General features: G+C 30.9%; 1 protein-coding gene and 1 long non-coding RNA gene across 2 annotated transcripts; both read right to left on the reverse strand.

The window, feature by feature from the left end:
• Positions 1-829: 829 nt before the first annotated feature.
• vari (MAGUK p55 subfamily member vari) lies at positions 830-10,055 on the reverse strand. The gene is made up of 9 exons (XM_088181698.1): positions 9,749-10,055; positions 5,197-5,379; positions 4,792-5,025; positions 4,622-4,720; positions 3,669-3,827; positions 3,314-3,524; positions 2,695-3,008; positions 1,282-1,356; positions 830-1,190 (listed from the first exon to the last, which is right to left on the reverse strand). The coding sequence occupies exons 2-9, from the start codon at positions 5,263-5,265 to the stop codon at positions 1,014-1,016; spliced, it is 1,338 nt and encodes a 445-aa protein (XP_088037824.1). The 5' UTR covers positions 5,266-5,379; positions 9,749-10,055; the 3' UTR covers positions 830-1,013.
• Positions 10,056-12,790: 2,735 nt separating this feature from the next.
• LOC148237309 (uncharacterized) lies at positions 12,791-23,370 on the reverse strand. Its single transcript, XR_015808922.1, has 3 exons — positions 23,166-23,370; positions 13,031-13,134; positions 12,791-12,933 (listed from the first exon to the last, which is right to left on the reverse strand). It is a non-coding gene; the product is annotated as an uncharacterized LOC148237309 (long non-coding RNA).
• Between the last annotated feature and the right edge of the window lie 2,252 nt (positions 23,371-25,622).

The following is a 25,622-nucleotide window of genomic DNA, read 5'->3' on the forward strand; positions in this document are numbered from 1 at the left end:
TCTAAAAATTTCGTCGTACATTTTAGCAACGAAATATAAATTTTTGTATAATATCATTTACTATTAATTAAAATCAGATCACGTCATTGTATAATCGTAAAGTTGTTCCACAAGAAATGATTCAACAACTTAATATAATACCGAGACCGAGTAAATTAAGTGCTTTCAAACAGGATTAAGTGCATACAATATTAACACATCTCATGCGGGAGACGAGTATCACAGTCCCCAGTCCGCCAATCGTTGTATGCGGGAGACTGTGATTACAATTACCAAAATCTTTACCGCGGTAGCGGGAGACTGTGATCACAGTTCTGTTTATTATATTCTTTTATTTATGGTTTACAGTGACATCTGTGAGTTTTTGTTAAAAAAAAATTTTTACGAGTAGAATTCGAGACTGTCCTCACCCTTACATGTGTTTAGGTCGAGATCGAAAATTATATTATTATATTTATGATTTACAGTGACATCTGTTAAATTTTCGTTAACTTTATTATACGAATATAATTCGGGTCTGTCCCCAATCCTACATGCGTAATTGCCACATGTGGCCAAGATAAAAAAAAAATCCCGATCTTGTTTATATTTTTTATGCATATTCTTCAAACGTTTTCAGTTTACCTAATGCAAATAAATTAGTTTTTTGTTTTAGGTGAGTGTTTATATTTCTTCTTTTTTTTATCGTAAAGATTTAAAATGTTTTAATGATTTATATGCTGTCGCGACTAATTGCGGCGCGACCCTAATACGCCCGCGTCGCTCATTAACTTACGCTCGATCGGCCCCGCATGAGATGTGTTAATAAAAAAAAAAACAATGGCCACATAACAAACAAATTCAACTATCTAAATCGATCGATTAAACTATACATGTAAAAAAATGGAATGGCGACACATTTTACTGAACATTATGGAACACATAAAAAAATTAGGCTTTATTCGAAGCAGTCTTGTTGTGAAACGGCGCCGAGACTCCGATGCGGGCAGCAGCTTTTTAGAAGAAAAACGCTATTAATAAACCCAACTGACGGGCACCCATTGATGGTCGGTGGACAGAGACTCTAAAGCTTCGACGACTCTTCTGAACGTGGCGTCAAAGTCTTGGTTCACCACAACTAAATCGATATACTTTTCGTGAGTCCTCTGTAGACAGGCACTCTCCTCCAGGGTCGCTTTCAAATCATCTTCCTGCAAATAACAACAAAATAATGTAGCTTCCCTTCGATGTATATGTTTCGTGTAAACGATAAGTAAATTTTAGCTTTAGTATTATAAATACCTCGTAGAGAGAAGCCAGAGATTCCAAAGTGCGAGCTCTGCGAGAACTGAATCTTATCGAGCTCTGTCTGTCAAACTGGAGAAAAAGAAACATGCCAAAATAAACTTACAAACATGCGTATGAAAATGAAACGTCAGATAATAAAGAGCATATTTAACTGTAAGAATAGTTTCTATGGTCGTAATTTGATGATAAGGATGATTGATTTAGTTAGATATATATTTATTTAGGAGAAGTCTACATTATAAATTAAGTATAACTTTAAAATAAAATTTTAATAGTTGAGTCTTATACAGATACTATTCGATATTTTATTTTTAATCATAAAAATGGACACATCTCATATTGATTCTGGATTTTACATAGATTTTAATCTAAGCAATTTAATAAAAATCTGCCATTTCATATGCACCATTATAATAATAAAAATTTAAACATAGATACACCTATACTCAAATTTACAAAATCTATTGTTCTGTATATTCTATTAAAAAACTTGATAACTCAATTTTTACAGTACGTACTGCTGCAAATTCCTAGGGTAATGCAACTTTACAAAAATTTGTTTAGACTGAGTAACATAACATCTTTGATAAAAAAAATCAGAACATTATTTAAGCTAGTGGCTAATACCTGAAAGACCTGGGTTCGAATACTATGTGGATTTTTAGTGTTCTAGTGTTTTTAATTTTTTATCAAAATCAAGATCGGAATCAGTAATTATTACATAATTATGATTCTGATCGATCATCACATATTAGGTTTTCCTAGATTTTCCTAATCTCATGGATGAATATTATGAAGATAAATTAATATAAAATCTATTGATTAGCTGTAACAATGAATATATATTTAATTACTCGTCGTTGATTGTGTTTACCCCATTGTAACATATTGGGCTAGCGCCTGTAGTGTTGCAATGGAAGATTTGCAATAAATAAATACGAACATATAAAAGCCGATAATTATTTTTTAATTCAAGAGATGATGTCAGTGGCAGTATATTTATTTTACACAACTGACAAAAAAATGGATCAATTTTACCATGTCCTCACAGTGACGATTGTTGAGTTACTTAATGCAACAGAAATTGATTTGATAGATGAATGCCTTTCTCATGATACTAAAGCTAGTAATGTATACATAATGATAACATGCCAAATGTATTTAGAAAACATTTTAAAACTGTTTAATTTACGCATTAAAAAAAACTCATATATACATATATTAGTAATAAAAAAAATTAATAATTAAAAGAAAGCTAACATATCTCACTATTTTGAATATAGTAAATAATTTACATAATACACTGAAAAATAATGGATAAGCAGTAACTATGTTTGGGGATATTGAATAAGATACGATGACGACACAGATATTATAACATGCCAATAAAATATATCGATATAATACCTGGAGATTTCTCGACGAGTAGTTCAGATTCCGCAGTTGGTCCATTCCAGGAGCCGCTATGAACACGACGTACGGCAAGAAAGTTGTCGAGTTGTAGAGGAGTTTAAGCGAGGATGGCGAGCAGTCCAAAATGCACATCTTTCCACTGTTGATCACAGAGTGGATCGAGTCAAAGTGGGTGCCGTACAAATGGCCGTTGTGCTCTCCGTACTCCAGAAACTCTCCGTTCTTGATCTCCCTCTCCATGTCCTCGCGTTGACGGAACCAATAAGTCTGACCGTCTTGTTCCAGGTGTCTCATCGGTCTCGACGTGTCTGAAATGAGTTGAATTAAAAAAAATGTGCTTAATTTTATACATGATACGGTTAAGACAAATATGTTTAAAAACTGTTAATTTTCAACAAAAACAGAATCGTAAAGAAATTGTTGATGACCAAGAATTGCTTTAAATGTGTATGATTATGAAATTTAAATAAAGGTGCAATTGTTTCAATAAAAACACCACGAAGAGGCAAAAAAAAGCACGTCAAGTTTGGTCGAATTTCAAGATTCTTCTTTTGGTTTTGAGTATTTATTAAATTAATATCACTTTAATTAAATGCTACATAGTGATACTCACGAGGTATGATTGAGCCGAATTTCTCAGGATCGCTGTTGATGAGCCGCTTTTTTAGAGTGCGCCGTCCGACGCCTTCGCATCCAATCAAGATCAGAGTCTTTCGATTGAACGGAGGCATTCGGGCGACTTCTTCGTATATGACTAAATCAGCACCGTCAAAATCGCTTGCACTGCGAGATTCAAAGACGAACTTTCGTTTCTTTTTTGATATCTGTTTAAAAAATAAAACAATTTGTTCGTTAATTTAATTAAGACCGCCGTGATTTAACAGGTTTTCCCACTACATCACAATGGGCAAAAAATATGCAAAAAAAAGAAACGGAATAGTAATTTGCTATTTTATAACGCCACATACCCAAGTTCCGCAAATTCCAATTTTATGAACATAGTCAGCTTCCGGTGAAACGTATGCTTTACGTCGCTCTTCTAATTCGGGCGAAGGAATCAGACCTACAGAGCTAGGATCGTCTACTTTGCAAGCTTGCCACCAGTTGGGATCTTTACGATCGGTAATCTATTAAAAAATAAAATATTTAACAACAATATTTAATATACAAATAGTGGAGCGTCATAATAAATTATTGCGTATCTTAATAATTCGGAAACAAAAATAATCCATGTCAACTTACATAAAAAAATTAAAGAAACTAGGAATTAGCAAAAATAAAACATCAGCAAATTATAGGTTATTAAAAAACTTTTGATCAAGTTTAACATCCGAAACTTTTACAAATAATTTTTATACTATTAATGTAATCAAATTAAAAATCATGTTCTCACTAAGGTTTTTATGTGAAGTCAAACACTTGTAAAAGCTTGCTGATGTGACCATCTTTATAAAATATTGTTTCATGGTGGGGAGTATGTTGACGCCATATTCGCACGGCCTTTTACCACTAGATTCATGGGTATAAACCCGTTTATTTGACGGGTGTTATTAAAAATTGGTATATAGTGACCAGATTTTCAAAAATGAAAATAATGTTAATATATTTGCATTTTTCAAATATAAAAAGTCGTAAAAAAAACCCAGAAAAAATACTGTCTGATATATATATATCAGAAACCCGGTTAATCCCTTTGAGGATTGAGTTTATTTATACACTTTTTTGACATTAAAACATAAAAAGTGGGTCTTCAAATCTCTTGGTAAAATTAGGTTAATTAAAATTCGATACATATATTTACACAAAATATGACAACATACCGAACTATATTTAAATAATAATTAGATTTAATTTCATTATGTTTTTATGATTTGGTTACTCTTGATCGGTAGTTTAAATGAAATTACAATTGAATACATACTTGTAAGACATCTCCTTGTTTGAAACTGAGTCCAATTTGCTGACAAGGGAGCAGTGTATCTTCTTCGGAGTTATAATCGAACAGCGGTCTCATATAGCACTATAAAAACCCATGAAATGAATCTTTATTAATAAATTGTTTTTACTATATATAAATCATATTTATCTTACCGTTAATTTATTTATGGGTTTAACTAATGGTCTCAGGTGATTATTGGGGCCGACTTTGAGCGTGATATGATCTCCGGCCTTGGCACATTCTTCCTGTAGTTGATTCGGTGAATTGACTTGTTCTCCGTTAACTTCTAAAACGACGTCGCCGGGTCCGAGGAGCCCTTGCTGCGCCACGGCGCCCCCGGCGAGGACGCGCGCCACCACGAGCTGACCGTGCTCATCTTCCACAACCTGCAAAAATAAAAAAATAATTATTTAATTTCTTAAATTGCTTTTAAGATATCAATTGATGCAACAGTAATGGAACAGGTGATTCACTGTTATCCACCCACTCTTAATTGAACCAAATGGTGTGAAACAAACAACACCTTTTGCAATGTCCGAAGATGAATTAAAACTCACCGTTAGTCCTAGAGGTTGATCTGACTGCTTCCTTATTCCAACGATTTTGATTGCATCTTGGGCCGGCATTTCGCCGTCGTCACCGACAAACACTGAATTATCAATGATGTCCTCCGAACACGCGACGCTCAACAGACGCGATATCCAAAGAGCGCCAACCTTATCATGAGCGTCAAGCAGAGCCTGAAAACATAAAAAATGATTAAATGAATTTATTTGAAGCAATTTAACATAAGCTATGGTTGTAATTTTATAAAAAAAAATAGCCGTCTTTTTACTAAGAATTAAAATTTTTGAGTAATGGGTAACTTTTCAAAGAACAATATATACATATATAAGGTGGGTCGCAATTATTGCAATGTGTTCTAACAGATTTGTTTAAAAGCTTGTCGCACCGACCGCTACATTTGAATGTTAAAGGCCGTGCAAATCTGGCGTCAACATACTCCCCACCATGAAACAATATTTTATAAAAACGGTCACATCGGCAAGCTTTACAAGTGTTTGACTTCGTATAAAAACCTTATTGAGGACATGATTTTTAATTTGATTACAGTAATATTATAAAAAATTTTGAATATGCATTAATACTAGTAAACAAAAGTTAGTTTCATGGATGAATAATAAATGATATTTATCGTATAGAAGTAATTTATAGGACAAATGCATATTTACACATCCATTAGAAAAATAGCAGTTTTTTAGTGAAACGTTTCAAATTTTCACACTGTTGATGTAATTGATAGGCAGTTTAAAATATAAAAATAACAAAAATTGCACAGCGTGAACAAATGATATGTGTAGCATATTGTATTTTTGAAAATCTTGTTTGTCATACTTCTATATTTTCTAATAACTATTTGTCTAGCTATTTTATAATTGCAATAAAAGTTATAGACGAGTGCTATACATTTTTTCCGAATTATAATCATTTTTAAGAAAATCATATTTATAAAACACTTACTCTTTCATTAATCATAAGTTCATTACACTCAACTAGACAAAACGTATTGTGTGTTTTTTTGGCAGCTCTCCCAAAGACAACGCAAAGAACTCTTTGATCTTTTTTATTTTCTTTCCAAAACAACACATTGTCTAAAAAACATTTTTTTATCAATGGGCGGTAAAATTTTAATCTTTAGAAGATTTTGCATATCATTAGTCAAACAGTTTTTAGCCACTAAAAACAACTAGGAAAACAAAATATGCTTAATAAATGAGTGCAGCATGAGGAAAAAAAAGATCAAAATGTTGTTCTGAGCTTTTTTATGCAACATAAAGAATTTATATTTTGATTATATTTGAGCATGCGACGAAAAGTGGACATGTACCGACAATAGAAAGCACAACAGTTAGGCAAAATTTAAGTTAATAAATTACACCAAAAGTTAATGGTGACTGTTTTGGTGGTTGATATAATTGTATAACCCTGATGAAATTATTAGAACTAAAAATTATTGGCAAAAAATCGATAAAATGTTTTAGGAACTGCAACGTCTAATATCTACACTGAGCAATCGAAAAGGTTCAATTCTCCTGCACGACAATGCGCACTACATATCGCACAATAGACCATTCAAAAGTTGAACGAGTTAGGCTATGAAATATTGCACTGGACATCTGGGTAAAAAAAAATTTCAAAGGTATTCAATAATGAAGCTGATGTCAAGATTTTATTAACCCCAAAATAAATAAAGCGAGAATATGTCAGTTATTTTGATTATTAAGCTTAATGACACTTTCCTGTTAATTGAAGATAAAGGAGAGAATGTGAAGGAACAACTCAAAGAAAAAGTTCTTGACTTCACGGATTTTTGCATTGAAATCGACGAGAGTAAAGATGCAAGTCATACAGCTCAGTTGATAATAAATAATCTACTCTTCAATTGGGTAACAATTATTTAATAGTTGAAATCTTATGATTTAACTAGCACTTGGCAAAATAGTTATATTTTCACTAGTAAAAATATATATCTACTGGTGAAAATGTATTACGATATGATTTCACTGAAATGACATATTATAAAAAATATTTTCGGGATAGATTCGAGACTGTTTTTTTAGATTTTATTTGAGGGATAACCCGAGAATTTCAGGAGTGTCATTTATGGATTTTTTAAATATTTCTATATCATTAAGATTCATAGTACAGCAGCCTCCCGAATAACACTACTCCTATTCGCACGACCGACTTGAAAAATTTGTGACCATACTCCCAATATGTTTCCCACTCATCGAGATCGTGAACTACGTCACACCGCTCACTAAGAATGATTCAGTGATTCAGTATGGTCTTGGATAAGTACATTTGTCTTGCTTGCTCTTACACTATGTTCATCTCCTTTTTGATCAACTTCTAATAAATATGAAGTGATAAGAATAAGTGAGAGATAAGATGTATAGAGATAAGGGTGACCAGATTCAGGATATACAAATACGGGACATTTTCGGCGGGAAGAACTTTTCAAATCTATATAAATAAAAGGCAATGTTCGTATGTGTGTACTATACAGACTCAAAAACTGCTACACAGATTTCACTGACAATTTCACAGTTTCTTCTTATTAGTCCCGGGAGTGTTTAGAGAGCAATTTGAATGAAATCCGATAGATAACGCTGTTGTTTTTACCGTGTTGTTAGGCTCAAACATGTTTCTGATAATTTTGACATCATATCATGATGTCACATCCCCGCTGGCAATTTTTTATGTTTAATTTAATATTGAATATTGGCATCCTGTCACATATAATCCATAAACTAAGCTTTAGACGCGCGCCACCTTTATAATTATTATTTAAAAGTATCTCAAATTCTTGGTATAATGACATTATTTAATTCTCTAATTGAGCAATAGCGAAGCATTGACAGTTCCTCTAGTTACAAATAAAAAAATAATAAAAGTTGCCTTGTTTGCTGTTTTTACAAATTCTGAAAATAGCAAAGAAACATGTATGTATAGTCCATTTAAGATGTTAACGCTCGTCATCGTTGTGTTGCAAATAAGGGTGCGTGTACGCATGCATGCATACATAGAACATTACCAATACTAAATCAGGGCTGACCATACGTTGGAAATTGAATTAAAAATTATGATGTGTTATATTTTTATTATAAATTATGGTCATGTTGTGTAATTTTGTAATCAATAAAACAATTCCTGTAATATTCTATTGGTATTTTTAAAAAATATTATATTAAACAGATATTAAACTTGAAGAGTGATTCCAAAACTGCTATCATGTTTTTGAGTTAAATACGTATATAAATAAACAAAATAAGTAAGAAAGTGATATTTAAAATTTTCCTCAACAAATTAAATTAAAAAAGGAAAAATTAATTGAATGTGCAATTTCACATGGTCACCCTATTATATTTCTCATCAATACTGTGTCGATGAGCGTTCACATCTTGAACGGACTGTATGTGTACACAATGATTTTTGAAACAAAGTATGACACATAATGCAACCATACATTTTGGGCAATAGTATCGTCTTTTTTAACATCACATCCCTATTTTGCACACCTGACATACAATCTCGGTTGCAATTGGAAGGAACACACCTGGAAAGTGTCTTTCGGTAAAGTAGCGAGGGTGTGACTTAATCTTCTTCCCAATCATTGACTTAATTTAAATTAATGAAGAATATTCCGTATTTGCTACAGATGATCCATTTTTACAATAAAAAATGTCAGATCAAATAAAATGATCGCAGAAATCATATGATATTATACAACACAGTCTCAGGGACAAACTAAACTTTGGTTTTAATTTTTATGGATTTTATACAAAAATAATTTGTGCATATATTTTACAATTGGTATATAATACGCAGTTTTAAATTGATCATCTGGAAAAATATTTGCCTATGTTTAGTTAACTAATTGATAACATCCGGTATATGTTGAAATTGTCATTTGATAATTTGCGCAGTTCGTGGTAGTAAGCGTAGCTTGAATCGAAACATGTTAAAAAATACTAGGACCATAAAGTATCAGTTTTATTTGTTGATTTATGAGGGTCAAAAGTATCTGATACAAACGCACATATGAGAGAGCGCGTAGAATTAAAAGGTATTCCGTGGAGCTATTTTTTTAAAATATTTTAATTTTTAAGGCATTAACTTGTGAATGGGATTTTTTCTGGCCTGGTTTTCAAAAAGTTTGGGGACCCCTGATTTACATACATCACTGTTCTGACTAAAACTGCTTTGTTACATAAATACGTTTTAAAAATTAAACATACTTGAAAAACGTCATTTATAATTGTATAATATATAAATAAATAAAACAAAATATATTTAAACTAATAATAATGAATTTATTAAAATTAGGTTATCTTATAAGATTCCAGTATGACTAAGATAAAAACCACGCCAAGCCGAACAATAGAACAAAACAGTCACCGTAACCTTGTAAAGTAGCACCGTACCCAATTGATAACAATACACAATGAATTAAATAGTAATGCGGTTTGAAAGTGACACATAGTGAACAAGTCATCGAAACTTTCTCCATGTAAAATGTAAAGATGAAAGAAAGAGTTAACTTACCCTGAAGTGCGGCTTGGAGAGCAATATTGCCAATTCGGCCTGCTCGATGGTCCTGATGTTGGTGCCTTTATATTCTCTGAGCTTCTTCGCTATGGCGACATTCCCCAAAGAGTAAGGACGCACCGACTTCGGGGCTTCGTCCTCGCCGCTGGAGTCCTGTAACGAACGCGCAAGGGAACGGCGATTATTGCAGAGTCGCGAGAGAGCGACGGTCCGTTGTTGTTCGACAAATAATGGGGAGACGTCCGAACGCCCCACACCACCACGCCCACCTTATGACGCGAGCCCAACAACACCCAACGGTCTTAACAACTTTCATGGCGGCCATTGTCGTTTACATATTTTAACGGTTTTATTTATGTTATATTTTATTTATTTGGTTATTCAATTACATATACATATAATCAAAGAAGGAATATTTTTAGCTATTTTCAAATATTAATATACAATAAATATATTTTTTCACTCTTCTTCCCCTCAATTTGTTTCAAATAATTGATATAAATTATTTATTTATTATTAATATCAAATATTGATTGCTAGTATGACTTTCAGTTCAACTCATGCGTTCTTTGTATTATATTTTTAAGTTACATGAAGCATTTGACACAATTATTAATTAAATATTTTGCTTGTATTGTTGTTCTATTTGATACTTGTAGATTTATAAATAAGTTATTAAATTTAATTTTACGGAAAAAAGTTTTTAAGTTTAGCTATGAAAACTTTACTACTTAAAAGTAAGCTAAATGCAAAAAAAGCGCATACATTTTTTTCTCAGTTTAACTAACATATAACCCTTTCACCACGGCTGATATTTTTGCGCACCATTTTGTTATTTGTTAATATGTGGGGAGCACCTATTTATACCATAAGTTATTTAAATATTATTTCACTAAATTAAAGTCTTTTTCGACCTTAAATTATACAAATTTAATTAAGGTTCTGGCGATTTTCTTGATGACTTCTATAGGTGTCATCCGCGGTCAAAGGGTTAATTAACGCAGTGTTTAGATTAAAGCATGTGCCCACTGCCTGGAAAATAGCAGAAGTAATAATGATTCTCAAGCTAGAAAAACCATTAAAACAAAGTAAAATGGTACGGACCTATATCACTGCTTCCAATAATATCTAAGGTATTTAAAAAACTCCTGTTGATAATAATGAAACATATAATAAAGAAGAAAAAAGCAAATCATGACCATCAGTTTGGGTTTCGAAATTCACATTCAACAGTTGATCAGGTGCATCGCATTACTCTTTTAATAGAAAAATCGCTAGAAGAAAAATATATTTTTATGGCTATTTTCGCAGATGTTGCTCAAGCTTTTGATCAAGTATGGCACAGAGGCTTAATTCAAAAAATAAACAGCGCACTAATGAAGCAATATGTAGAATTACTTGAATCGTACATTTTCATTAGATTATTCAGAATTAAACAAAATAACGAATATTCTGAATTATAAGAAATAAGAGTTGGAGCTCTACAAGGAATTATCTTATAGCCGACACTCTATATGTTGTAGACGTATGATTTGCTACAAATAGAGAATGTCACAATTGCAACATTCGTGGATGATTCATCAATTCCGGCAGTAAGGAAATAAATAGCGAACACTACCGAAAAACTTCAACAAGCCGATGATAAGATCACCAATTGGTGCAAAAAATGGAAAATAAAGTTGAATGAATTAAAATCGGTACAAATCAACTTTATCTATAAAAATATAACTACCTAATCAATTGAAAATTTTCATAAACGGCAATACCATCCCATTTGGAAATACAGCTAAATGCCTTGGCATGACCTTGGACATCAAACTGCAGCGAAATGAACATATGAAAAATAAAAAAATAAGAACTTAAATTATATAAAAGAAATTCCAAACTATCAATATACAACAAAATCAAAATACATAATCGAATCCTGAAACCAGTTTGGGTCTATGGCATACAACTCATGTATGTTCGCAGTAGAGACATACATCGTGACCTGGAAGTCAAAAACGTCACCAGTGCTATAAAACTAGGGATTGCAATACTAAATGATATTTTTGCCCTAATAACGGTATTACCGGTATTAAATAATAAAATACCGGAAGTACCGAAAATATTTTTTGTTTTTTTTTGAAATCCGTACATCTTATTTGGTGATTGAAATATAACTTACAATTTCCTTGGTTTAGTACTATGAAAACGACGATGCAAATATTGCTTGAAAGCAAAATTGTATGGGATTGACCCATGTAGTTTTATCGGGGTAGGATATCAAAATATAATAATATTATTTCTTAGTCTAAGGGGGCCGAATTATCGCTCTACTCTATCTATGCAAAAAAATTCAACCGGCATGTATTTCAGCGCGAATTTAAAATAAATAATTTACCATGTTTGATATTTTTGTATTTTTGTATATGCAGGACAAATCAACATATAATAAATACATCTCAGACAAATATAAAGGTACCCTGCATTTCCCAGTAATTATGTTATGTGAGAGAGAAATGACCGCTCCCTTTTTTGAAAAGGATAGCTGGCGAAGTAAAAACAAAAGCAGGTATTGTATACATGAAATTCTTTTTTTTTATCTTTATACAGACATATTTTTACCATAATAGTTCACGGAATATGCTTCATTAAACATATGTGCTAAATATTAGTAGTAAATAACAATAATTATATATAAAAAAATATTGAAATGTGTGTATTTTAAAAATAAAAATTTTTTAATTAGAAAATGTGACAATGTTATTGTTTTTTTATTAATTAAAAATTGCTTGTACTAAACGATATATTTAAATCGTCTTGACGGAGTTTTTTTTTAATAAAACTTAATTTATATTTTATTTTTTTAAGTAAATAAATATGAAAAATGTATTTTTTATTATTATTGTAACAACTAAATATTATTGTTTTTTATTATCTCACATTATTGAGAGTACACAAAAAAAGTTTCAAATTTTTAAAACATATGCATAACAAAATTTTATTAAAAATGCAAATCAATGATTTTTTAAAAATTTTTGCATATGTTAAGCCAAATTGTCTGGGATTAAAAAAGGTCATGCAGTATTTACGTATTTATTTTTCTATAATATTTACATAAACATTTATAACTCAAATTTAATTAATGTTATTTTTAACGTGAGTAGAAATAAATTGGTATACGAGAGATAATTTGTTTTCTAAAATGATAAAATAATAACGACATTGGGCATTTTATATTAATTAATTACATTAAATAGTTTATTTATAATTAATAAAATATATCAAAAAACGTACCTTTCCTCTATGATGTCTCGGACTGTCTAGCAACCCTTTTAAAAATATTTCCGCCGTATTATTTAGATTTATCTCTTTTATCACCTCTGGTTCTTCTTTGATTTCTGCAAAAAAAAAAAACACATTACCGTAAAAAATTAATTCAATCACTATTGTATTTTATAATATGGCAAATAGTATTTTTAAGTAATTTTAACCATAAACCGCTTTTTAATATAAATAAAAATAAGTTAAAAATTGAATTACTATTGGTAGAATTCAATAAAAATGAGCATGTGGAAGATGCTCTTGTATTTTTCCATACATATATCATTTTTTAAAAGAGCTAAAATTTATAGCCCTCTTTTACGACTTGCGTCAATCACTTTGTGGGTTTTATATTAATTTTTGCCTTTTATCTCTTATTTGCTGTTCGCATTTTACGATCCAGTTGCGGAATAACGTTTTAAGTAATGGAGTTAAATTTATGTAGAGCATTTTTTTCCGTCAAAGTGAACGCTCTACGTACTATATTGAAGTATCGGTACATCAAAAACACCCAAAGGGAAATTAGGGTCACGCACCAGCGTGTGCAATTTTTTTGTGAAATATCACCATCATATTTTTTGCTGTGGCGTTTTATGAATAAACGCTACATAAAGGAAAATATGTTATGGGGGAAGGAGTTTAAAGGGCGTGACGTGATGATATATGTACAATGCCCTTTCAAATTAACAAAATTTCAGTTAATTTTATTAAGATATATTAAATATAATCGTTAGGTTTTAAGATATCACTCATGCGTTTTGTAATGAAATGTTTTGCTTCCCTAATTAGCTTTTAAATTTTGAAATATATGGATTGATTTATATTTTAACAAATTTCAGCTTGGTTACAATCGGTTAGTGTGTATCTTCTTACATATTCTCATCTGAACAACGCTTTCACCAGACTATTTATATACCAATATCAATAAATCTGTACCACATGATAACAGACAATGCCAGTATCACAACTACATACTATAATAAAACTTTCAAGGAATATTGAGAGATGCTACTTTTTTAAGCAGTTGGTTAGTCATCTAATATACAGTTTATGCTGATATTAAATAAAAATATGCAGGTTCGGATAAGTTGAGCGATTTGAAAAGTGAATGTGTTAGTGAGTGGTGATGTGATGTGTCTAGTCTCTATTATTTTATATTAGTCCTTGGACGAATGAGAGAAAATAGCAATTTAAAACCAATAGCGTTATTGCTTAGCTGCACCTCCCATTGTGAAAACGTAACTTGCAACCATCCGATAATGACAAAGGATACCTATTACAATGCTCATTAGATGCGACATGCGAGACCATAAGTATTTTCTTCTGTTCTTAGTTCTAAATTTATAAATAAAAAGTTTTAAGAGTTGTGATAAACTTTTATTTAGTCATTATCCTTTGATCTTTCTAGAGCGGTATTGTTGTATCAATACAAAACAAAAAAAAAGTTTTACAGAATAAAATACGGGCCAAAAAGCACTTTCTGGGATAAATTTTCGTTCCGGAATCCAAAACTAGATTTCCTCGAGAATAGTTTGATTGTTTATAGTAGCAATGCAATTGCTTGGGAGAAATACTAATGCTTCTCTAATAACATACTTAGTACTACGGGGGTTGGGGACCCGCTCAACTGGCCGTCACAAGCTGGGTGCCCACCCATAAGGGTTGAACTCGTAAGGGAGTATTTTCTTCATTCGAAAATTCTAAATTATAGATTCAGATTCAATATTTTTGTAAAAATATTGAATCTGAAGTCTATAAGTCTCAGAATGGCTCGTATGGGGGGGGGGGGTTTGCTTGTTTTGAAGCAAAAAACTATTTTTTTTATATTTTATTTGGATGTAACTTAGGCTTTTAAATGTTTCATGTATAGCGATCTTTTCGTTAAAATTTAAACCTACTGAGTTACGAGTGTTTAAGTTTTTAAAATTGTCGCCATTTTGCAAAAAATTGACACATTAGATTTTGCTAGCAAACATATACAGGATGCTTAAGAATTCTACACTGCCACTAAAATTCAACTTTAAATTGGTATAAATAAGCTTATACTGACCTTAACTATATTGCAAGTCTTATAAGCGTATGTATGGTGGGTCTATCGACTAAACACTAACCTTGTTTCGGAGAAAAAAACTTTTTTTTTAAAATTTAATTTTTTTAAACAGTATCATAAGGATATTCAAAAGCTCTATTCTGTATTACAAATTCAAGTTTTTATCCTTAAAAGGAACCAAATACCAGCGTTAACTATATGCCAAGTCGCATAAAAGCTCGTATGGGGCCCGGTCAATTTAGCATAAAACTTGTTTTAAAAAAAATTATATTTTTTTCTAAACGCATATTAAGCTTCTGAACACTTTTTGGATACGACATTTTTCAGGAAGATGTGATTTCGCGAAGTTATGACACTTTTAATTTTGTAAAAAAAAATATATAATTTTTTCATACAGAATATATAGGGGGTGCTCAATAATTCTATACGATACTAAAAATTGAGTTCTAAATCTTTGAAACCAAGCAATTAAGAGCGTTAACTCTTCTGCATGTCTCAAAATGGCTCCTATGGGGGTCCGATCGATCTGATACATCGCTTGTTTTGAAGCAAAAAACTATTTTTTTTATGTTTTGAATATATAGTGATCCAACATTTTTTTTTATTAAGAATTGCAATACTTGGGTTTCGATTAGGATGAGTTTCATTTGGAAAATGTAATTTTAAATGTAGCTTCCAAACTTCAGTTAAGTCAAAAAACGGATCTTAGGCCTAAGCATGGAGTTCATGATAATTCATAATAATTTATTGAAATAAGAGCCATAAAAATAGCGAAAGTAAAGTAGAATTCATTTAATATATATGTATATAAAATAGCACTGGGTAAAAAATTTTAAGTTGAGAGTAACAACTAAAAAAGAATGGTGCTGGAACGGAGGCTAGAAAACTGGGAATATGTTTTACTTTAATAAGATTTATGGATATCCATTGTTACTTAATCAAATACCATCATTTAAAACAATATTTGGTTTATACAGTTAAAACAATACAGCTACATACGTTTTAATTTGCAAACACAATATTGTTGAAGATAAAATCGACATATTCGACATAATAATTATCGTGTAAAGTGAGAAATTAATGATAGAATAACATTGGAGGATTAAGGGTTATTCGTAATTAATGACAACCTTATATTAGACAAAATAGATTTATATACAATCATACTATTTTGTTTAGTAACAATCCACTCAATGGTTTAATTTATAAACGCTGTTTTTGCACTAAATCATTGATAAGTTTCATGACTAGTTTTTCATAGGTTGATACACCATATCCTACTGCTACAATTTTAGTGCAAATTAGCAATCGCATCTAGATGCAGTATAAATTTGCATTAGATTTTTAATTGAGTAGCCTTTTACACAAGTTCGTACAGAGAGTAAAAAACGAGCTATCTATATACATATATATATATATAACAAAGCTGAATAAACCTTTTACTTTATTTTATTTTTAGACCTTGTTTCCAATCTCTCAAAAATCGATTAGGTCAAGTGGTGCGTCTGATTGCTTTCATTCTCACATTTCTCCACAAACAAACTCATTCGAAACAAACACTCAACTCATACATTAATCACGGCGACGAAGCGATTCTGTGACAACAGCGACATATGCTTATATAAATAATCACACTTGTTGTTTTCCAGACGCAGTAGAACTTCTAATTGATAACGTTGATGAAGATTCGTCATCGACCCATAACAGATAGAGGAGAAGATTCTGGTTCGTTTTTAAAACGCTCGTAAATGCAAACGTCAACATCCTCTCAGTGCTGAGATTATTTTGGGAATATAATGCCATCCCGAATCACGAAAGTTCTTGACCCAAATCAACTTTGCATCTTGTGTGCAAAATTTATTTACTCTACAAATTCAATATATGCAAAAAAAAACATATATAGAAAATTTAAGTTTTTGATTAAAATATAAAAAGCGAATGCTGATAGATCGTTAATCATTTATGCTATAAAAAATAAAGGCAAAAAGTTGTGGTGAATTTTAAGATCAATATTATCGCATTAATAATGCGGTATTAAAGTTATGCGTAAGATGAAAAAAAAGTTAAAATCCGCGGATCACATCCGACCCGCTGCTTATTTTAATCAGGCCTGCAAGTTGGGAATATATTTTTCATTTATAAGCGCTTAAAATTTAAATAAAGTAGGCGCTACAACGGATCAGTTAAATAGCAATTTAAGGAGTTGTAAGATATGACCGTATATGGTGCTCCCATTGCTTCGTATTTCGCTGTGACGTTATGCAGCTATATTTGGACAAGGTATTTTGTAATCAATGCAACGTTTTTTGATATATTTTATTCTAATTTTATTACTAGCGGATATTCGTATCGCCAAAGCCAAAAAAGGGAATATTGGACTTTGAATGTTATGCTTTTAAAGTAGAGTGGAGTCTAACATATTTTGTTATCAATTTATATGACAAAGCATTATGTTTATTATGCAGTTTTTTTTGCATAAATGCATTGTAATAAAAATACACATTAACTAACTAATAAAATAATGCCAAAGTTGCAGCCAAATATATGTATGTGCCCCTAAAAATATTTTTTATGGCAATCCACCATCCTTCTGGTGAAATGTTGAGCACATTGCGAGTAACATCAATAGGCAATTTTATAGCAAAGTAAATAATTTCGAGAAAATATCTTTCGACTCGATCGATAACCTCTTTTTCTAAAGTCCTACAGTTTAGGTGAAGGTGTTTTAAGCAGAAATACTTTCGTCGATGACTTTCGAGTGACGTTTGATTAGGGATAAAGATTTTGTATGCACATTGCCAAAGTTTGTGATGCTCGGCTGCGTTATGCGGAGCGCGTGCTACTTTAAATATTTATTGGAGATGCATCTTCATAGCATCCTCGAATATTGCTACATTGTCTGGAATCCTAGCGAAGCGAAGTGCTCCTTGTTGCTCGAGAGAATTCAATAAAAAAATTTACAAGAGGAAGTACTAATCGAATCATTGTTTTTCCAGGGTCCAGTTCACTTTCGGCAGCAATATATAAGAAATATTTATTTTGTATAATGACCATCGTGATTCATTGGGAATACTTGGAAAGTCATGATGGTTCGATTAAGAATAAATTCCTTTGTGAAAATTTGGAGTAGGCAGTATTTGGATTTTTCATATCAAGTAAATATGTCTGTATATCTATGTTTATGATTTACGCAGGTGTGTCGTGTGTTCGTGTATTATTTGTTAATTTCACGAAAAGTGAGCCATAAATTTTTAGGAAAGCCCTGACCTGCAAATATTGCATGTTTTCTATTGCTATTACTACGGCACGAAATCTGTTTGGCAAATATAATAAAAGGCGTTTGTCTCGCACGTTCACACCTGCAAATTAATACAGATTGTTCGAAAATTAGTTTCGGTTGTTAAACTTGAATTTAACTATAAATAAATTAGAGTTTTAATTAGATGACAAAATATTGTTAAGTGAAACAATATAAAATAGTTTTTAATCGGCTATTCTTTAGTCAACTAATTGGCTTATTTTGAACATAGACTTCAATAATGCCTGTGTTATATATTTTTACGAAATGTACAACTGCTGTACGATATAAAATTAAACACAGTTCGAGGTATTTTATATTAAAAAATATTTTAATGTATAAAATATTGTATATGTTTAATGAACACGCACAATACAACACGTAACAGCAAATCAAACAATTTTATTTATTTATTTCTAGAATTAAAACAATGTTATTGCTTTAAACCTTTTGAACAAATAGCAAAGTTAAAAAATAATCTGCAATTGTGGTAGAAATATAGTGTAGTATAGAAATAAAATAAAAAAAGCTATTGAACAAAAATAAAATACTTTCAGCACAGGCCAAAAATCAAGTTAATTTTTTTTGTGTATGATCATAAAATTGTTTTTGTTGCTTGAAATATTTAATTCATGTAGTAGTTTGAGAAATGATTTAATTATCCTGAGAATAGGAGCTGTTAATGGACGTCCGTTCGGATACGCGTAATTGCTACACAAATTCAAGGAACACAAATTTATGACTCGTTTAACGACTCTTAAGACATTAATTTTAACGCAACGTTTTTTAGTAAAATATTGCATACAAATATTAATTCAAAATAGTTATTTAATTTAGCCTTAAATTCGCGAGCTCAATATTTAATCAGTGCAGCTTTAACTACAATATAGTAGAACAAATTAAAGTACCTACTTTCAGTTTCAGCATCAATTAAGTTATTTTTGCACTTGATTACAAATATTTTTTATATGCATATAAATACAGAAATCACAGCAGTAATATAAAATACAACAAAAAAAACTTATAGATCAATATTGAATTATAAATTACTGATCTTATCAATTTATTTTTTTATAGAACATAAATAATTCAGCCCAGACACGTCTAGTCGATAAGGTACACGCGCAACAATCGTATCAATGATACATAAATCCGAGAGCCATTGATTGTGTATGTCTAGACTAGTTTTATAGTGACATATTATTGGACTCGATAGTAAGTGAAAGTCCAAAAATATCTAATTTATTTAATTAAAAAAACACTAAAAAGAGGTGTTTTAATAACATATTCAGGCACTAATATGATGAGTAGGTAATTATTGTATAATGTTTAAGTAAATATAATTTTATCAAGATTCAAGATCATATTCAAGGTTGGTTGAACAAAAAACATTAAAGAAGAATGTTATATTTACGCTTTAAGTTTGAATTCAATATCGTGCTGATAGGCACGTAGCTTTGTTGGTTACTATTGTAACATATTTACGTTTTTAAGGGCTTGAAATTGATCGAAGCAAACCGCAATGAAGCTACGGTGAAATAAACAAAAATATAGGTTTGAATATAATTATTAAAAACAAATACTATAATACATAAAAAAACAAATGAGGTATTTTTCAAAAAAATTTAACGAGTCAACCGATAGTTATTGTAAAATGTCAAGGGTTCTTATTCTTGAAACTCGCGCGGTATTTACCGTAATCAAGGATAAAAATAAACATGAATTAGACAATAGAATGTAAAGAATGCGACCACACAAAAGCCCTCGTTACGTTTAGAAAAAAGGGTTTTATACAAATAACACGCAACTATTCTCAGATGCATTAAAAATATTTCTTTGATGCGGAACAGTTACGGGAAACAATATATCACCGGAAGACAAAATGCACCGTAAAGTCACAATATTCCCGTTGCACAATTCGACTTCGGAAAGATGTCCATTAAGCAAATGTTACTTTCTAGAGGCGTATACATATTTTGTTTGTTGAAGAAACGAGTGCATTAATTGGTTGGCTGGTTGCTGCATGATTATGATTCATCAGCAAGTTTTGCAACCCTTGATACTTAAGGCTGTCTCCAGTGAACAGAGGGCAGACACGTATACACGGTCAGATACGGCCCGAAACTCGGACGGCCATGTCCAGAGAGGGACTCCCATATTATTATGCATTTCTATACCATGGACTATTTTATATTAAATTATGATAATAGTAATAACATAAATGATACAAAATACAGTAAACTGTAATCTAAGCTATCAACGAGTGAATTGTTGGAACAAAATAAAATCATACAAATATCGTATTAAGCTGTCAAGCCAAATTGAACCTTAAACTCATACTATGTAAGAACTGTCATAGAAAATTGTCTTTATCAAACTTTGCTATAAATATAGATAAGTTGTCACATTTTTTATTTATGTCCACAACGAATGCGCAACACTGTCATGTGCTTTTTCACGTGTTTTGATATACAGCTCGTTTATTATGAGGTACATTAAACACGTGTTAGATAACGAAGGCGCATACCGAGTTATTGATTTTTCTGTACATTTTGTATACATTTATCATTTTAAGGATACGGTGTCGTAAACGTCAAGGTAGCGATTAGGGAAATGTTTCTGTAACAGCCGAAGATATCTCCTAGAAAAAGCGTTTGGCTCTGTGTGCATTTTATGGATTTTTCGTAGAAAAACATACATACACACTTTTTGCATTGAAAAAAATACGTTTTCATTCAAGTGTATAAAAATATGTGCTGGTTTTATTTTCAGAAGGAAATCGTAGCAAAATGTTTGCGGAGGCGGAAAGAAAAATAAATTTTGTTCAGAAAACATTTTTATGTTAATGTCGCGTATACAGTGAAATCAATATGTAAACGTAGAAGTTTATATTACACGTGAGCTCGATAAAACCTATTTATAATGTATAATGTTTCTTATGAATAATTCAATTTCATTCGAGTTCTTAAAAGAGTGAGACGACTTATTATTTTGAAGTTATTTTAATACGTTTATTCAGAAGAGATTTAACGAAGCATTACTGAAAACCAAGAAAGAGATTAAAATAAACCGAGTCTCACTAGTACTCATTTCAGATATCGAGTGGTTACAAATTAACACTAAAATAGTGAGAATATAAAAAATATATTAGAAAAGCCCAAAACTCAACTGACCACTACTGTAATCCAAACTACTTTATTTTCATAATTAAGTAACCACAATGGTTTCGCTTACAAATAATCACCCGGAAGGGGTATAATATACAGTTATTTTATTTTATTTGTCTAAATTTGATTTAAATTAGCTATTAAAGAATATTTTTATTTATTCGTGACAAATTAATTCATATAACATGTTATTGAGATATTTAATTAATTTATCGAAATGTTCGGTAAGCATGGCAATTTACAACGTCACGTTGCAACGTCGAGTTCTTAGTCACGTTGCAGCGGCGGATAAGCCACGGAGCATTTGCTGAGATTCTTAATTAATTATTTTTCCGAGTTGAAGTTTATTTGGGCTCCCTAAACAAAGAAAACATACAATTTTATAGGTCTTGAAATACATTTCTTAATTAGCAATTTGTTTATAATATTCAATTTACTCTTAAAGCAAATAAGGAAGTAAAGCTTTATTCTTTAAAATATGCTATTTTTATGAGATTTTTACTAAAGGATCTAATGTGAGAATTAAGTGTATAAGTACATATTAAATTATGGGTGAACGGATTTTTGCGGACAAGAAATTTGCAGAAAAGATTTTTGTGGATACTGATTATTCCGGACCAAAAAAATCCAACGGCATTAAATCGCATGATCTTGACGGTTAGTTGACGTCACTAAAACGTAAAATAATGCAACCTGGGAACTTTTCATGTAAAAACTTCCAGCGTTTGCATCCGATGTGCAGCAAGTTGCGCCGTCTTGTTGGAATCATATGTCTTTCACATTCCGAAAATAGGCGGTTATAGCGCTACAAATGAGTTTGTAACATCACATTGTATATGTGTTGTTGCAAGTTTAAATTTTACACTTTGAATACGCGTGATTATTGACAGCTGTCTGATTTACCGTGCTGCCAACATATAAAACGCGAATTGGTTCTTATTGTATATTACATTTAATAACCTAATTTGTAGGAAAATAAAAAAAACATTTAGCTACGACGTGCGAATTATGATAAAATAAATAATTTTCTCAGTGGAGTCATTATTTTTTTTAATAATTGAAGGTTCATGGTGTAAAATTTCAGTGAATTATCATGAGCCCAAACTCGTAAATTTTAATTTAAAGTCCTAGTTCAAAAGGATTCATTATTTTATATGTGCAATGTTTGATTGAACTAAAAATACCAAAAGTATGTTTATGTTTTTTAAATAGATTTTTTGATTTGATTCGTTTTTCATTTTGATTTTAATAAAAAAATTGCATTTTTTAAATCAATGGTCGAAAATTGAGGTTTTAGGTCATCTGTCAAAATCTCGTGTAAAAAACTTAAAATCAAGATGGTGGAACGTCAACGTGAAAAATGCTCGTTTGAACGTAGATGCGTAAAAATATCTACATATTTATAGCCTACTCCAGGGAGTTAGTTCGCCGAGCTGTCATGAAAATAATAAAGGTCCATTACGTACAAGAATAACTCGCGCATCTTTCGAACAAGACAGCTGTCAGATGAGATAAAATGGAGGGTGACAAATGAAGTGGGGTGGGGGTTATAAATCACTTAATAAATGATTGGTCAATTATTTATCAACTCACCGTCTGCTTTGCGTCTCGTAGAGGAGACGAAGTCGCGGAAGCTCCATATGTCGCTGGTGTACCTGCCCCGCCTGCGGTTCATCGTTTTCTTTTCACTTTTTTTCAGCGATCAGTTTCCGGCGTGCGGTTAGTTTAGTGGCACATTTCCGAAAGCGCACGCGTGCGTCGCGACGCCCTCTTTGGCAAAAGTGCCGGAGCTTTTCGCGAAAGCTCCCGACGAAAGCGTCGGATGTCGTCGTGCGGCGCTGCGTTTCAGAGCGAGCTTGTAAAGCTGCTTCATTTCACCTGAACACGCATGCAGAAAAAGCGTGCAAAACTTGTGAAGGATTTAAGATTTTTAATTTTTAGCTTTTTAAATTAACAAAAATTGTTAAATGTATTATTTTTCTATTTTAAAGATGACAGAAACGTCATTTGAGGCAAGGAGAGGGGGGTGGGAGCAATTGGTGGCATTTGTCTCTCTTTGAATTTGCCCAAAAAATCAATGTCATTTAATTAAATAGTATGAATCTTAATGAAATTAATAAAATCTTAATTGAAAAAATATTAAGAAACAAAGAAAAATCTGATATGTCGTCCCTGATTCTAAACCAAAATTTTTGAGTTATACTTTTTTTTTAAATTTAAAAACAATAATCTCGAATCTATACGGAAATATTTTTTAAAATATGTCATTTCAGTGAAATCATATCGGAGTGCATTTTTACCGGTAAATATATATTTTTACCAGTGAAAATATAATTTATCTGGCAATTTATCTGGATTTCAAATCCATATATTTTATTTATTATATACGATATATCTAGAAAAAAAATATATCTTAGAACTACAAAAACAGCGATGCCCATATTACTCGAAAAAATGTCAAATCTAGAATTATCATTTCTCGAGAAAACAGAAAATTTTTTGAGATTTTTTTTTTTATATAAAATTAAATTTGTACATATATTTTGAAAAGGGTTACAACACGTTTTGGAAGGTTTTAATAAGGGGTCTAGGAATGACAAAAATTTTTTTAACAATGCGAGTTTGAATGCTCGCACTTGTCTTGTTTTTGCTTAAGTAATAAAATAAGACACTCAGATAAGAAACTTTTCCGAATATGTTCATGCCAGATGTTTGAAAATATGCATACTTTCTCGGAAGATCGATTTTTTTGCGATTTGCTATTACTAAACCTGTCGGCGGCTTTGGTGATAGATAAGGTAATAACCCGCTCCGATAAGAAAATATTACGCATGGAAATCGGCGCAATGCAGAACCATTTAGGTCTATTTTTTTAGATAATCCAAAAAGCATTGTTGTCGATTAAACCAACATAAATACAAAACGAAAGAAATTTTTCCACGGCTGAAATTTTTTTAACATAAAAAAGAACGAGGATGTTTGATTCTACTTTAGATGGCATGTGTTTTTTAAAGAGTTATTTTAGGAATAATATGTAATACTGTATCTGCAATACTGTACATATATTTACATATATTTGTTCAGTGAAGTCGAGAATTCTCATTTCTCGAAAAATAAAAATCATCGAGAAATCAAAATGCCTGATCACGACATATCCCAAATATACCACGGAGCATTTACAATGATTATTATTAGTACTTTATTAAGGAATCTTTTAATCATTTTAATGTGACACTGTTTGGCACATTAATTGATGATCTCCAAATGTTGCAGTTGTGACATTCTCTATTTGGGGCAAATCATATGTGTATAACATAATATCGGCCCTATGTTACTTCCTTGTGGGACTCAAAATTATATCTTTTATTCTAAAAATTTCTGTTGAAAAAGTACTTTGGAAGAATGATGTTTAAGTTTTTAATGTGTCATATTTCGATAAAAGCTTGAGCAATGATAAATAGCCAAATAAATATATAATAAATATGTATATAAATATATACATATATTAAATTAAACTAAAAAGTTAACATGATTAAATATTTAATTTAATAAAAATACACAATACTGGAATAAACCAGAAAAAATAATTGAACCGCAGATAAAAACTAATGCAAAACGGATTAAACCGGTAAGTATTACATAATTCACTACATTTGATTAAATAAAAATGTTTTACATAATTGGGTAAATAAATTAAAATAAGTTTTATTTTGTGTTGTTAGAGTAAATTAAAAAAAACTATTAATATATAATATAAAAGTTTATATTGAAATTCGTAGGAATTGCGTGCGTGAAAGATAGTAGAATAAGAAAACTTTTATAGGGCCTATCTTTTTAATACAATATTGTATTAGGGCGACTCCAACCACAAAACACGACAAATGTAGATTAGTATATACATACAATACATACATATATTAAATTATTGTCTTTCGTTTATTTAAATATTTTAATTTTATTTTAATAAAATTACGTAACGTTGATTAAAACCAGAAGGGTTTTTCTAATTAATTTATTGTTTAGGTAATACTATTTTTTTAAAACACTACA

This window comes from Plectrocnemia conspersa, unplaced genomic scaffold, assembly GCF_051122295.1.
Source record: "Plectrocnemia conspersa isolate PC_06_02 unplaced genomic scaffold, ASM5112229v1 ptg000002l, whole genome shotgun sequence".
NCBI classification, from domain to species: Eukaryota; Metazoa; Arthropoda; class Insecta; order Trichoptera; family Polycentropodidae; genus Plectrocnemia; species Plectrocnemia conspersa.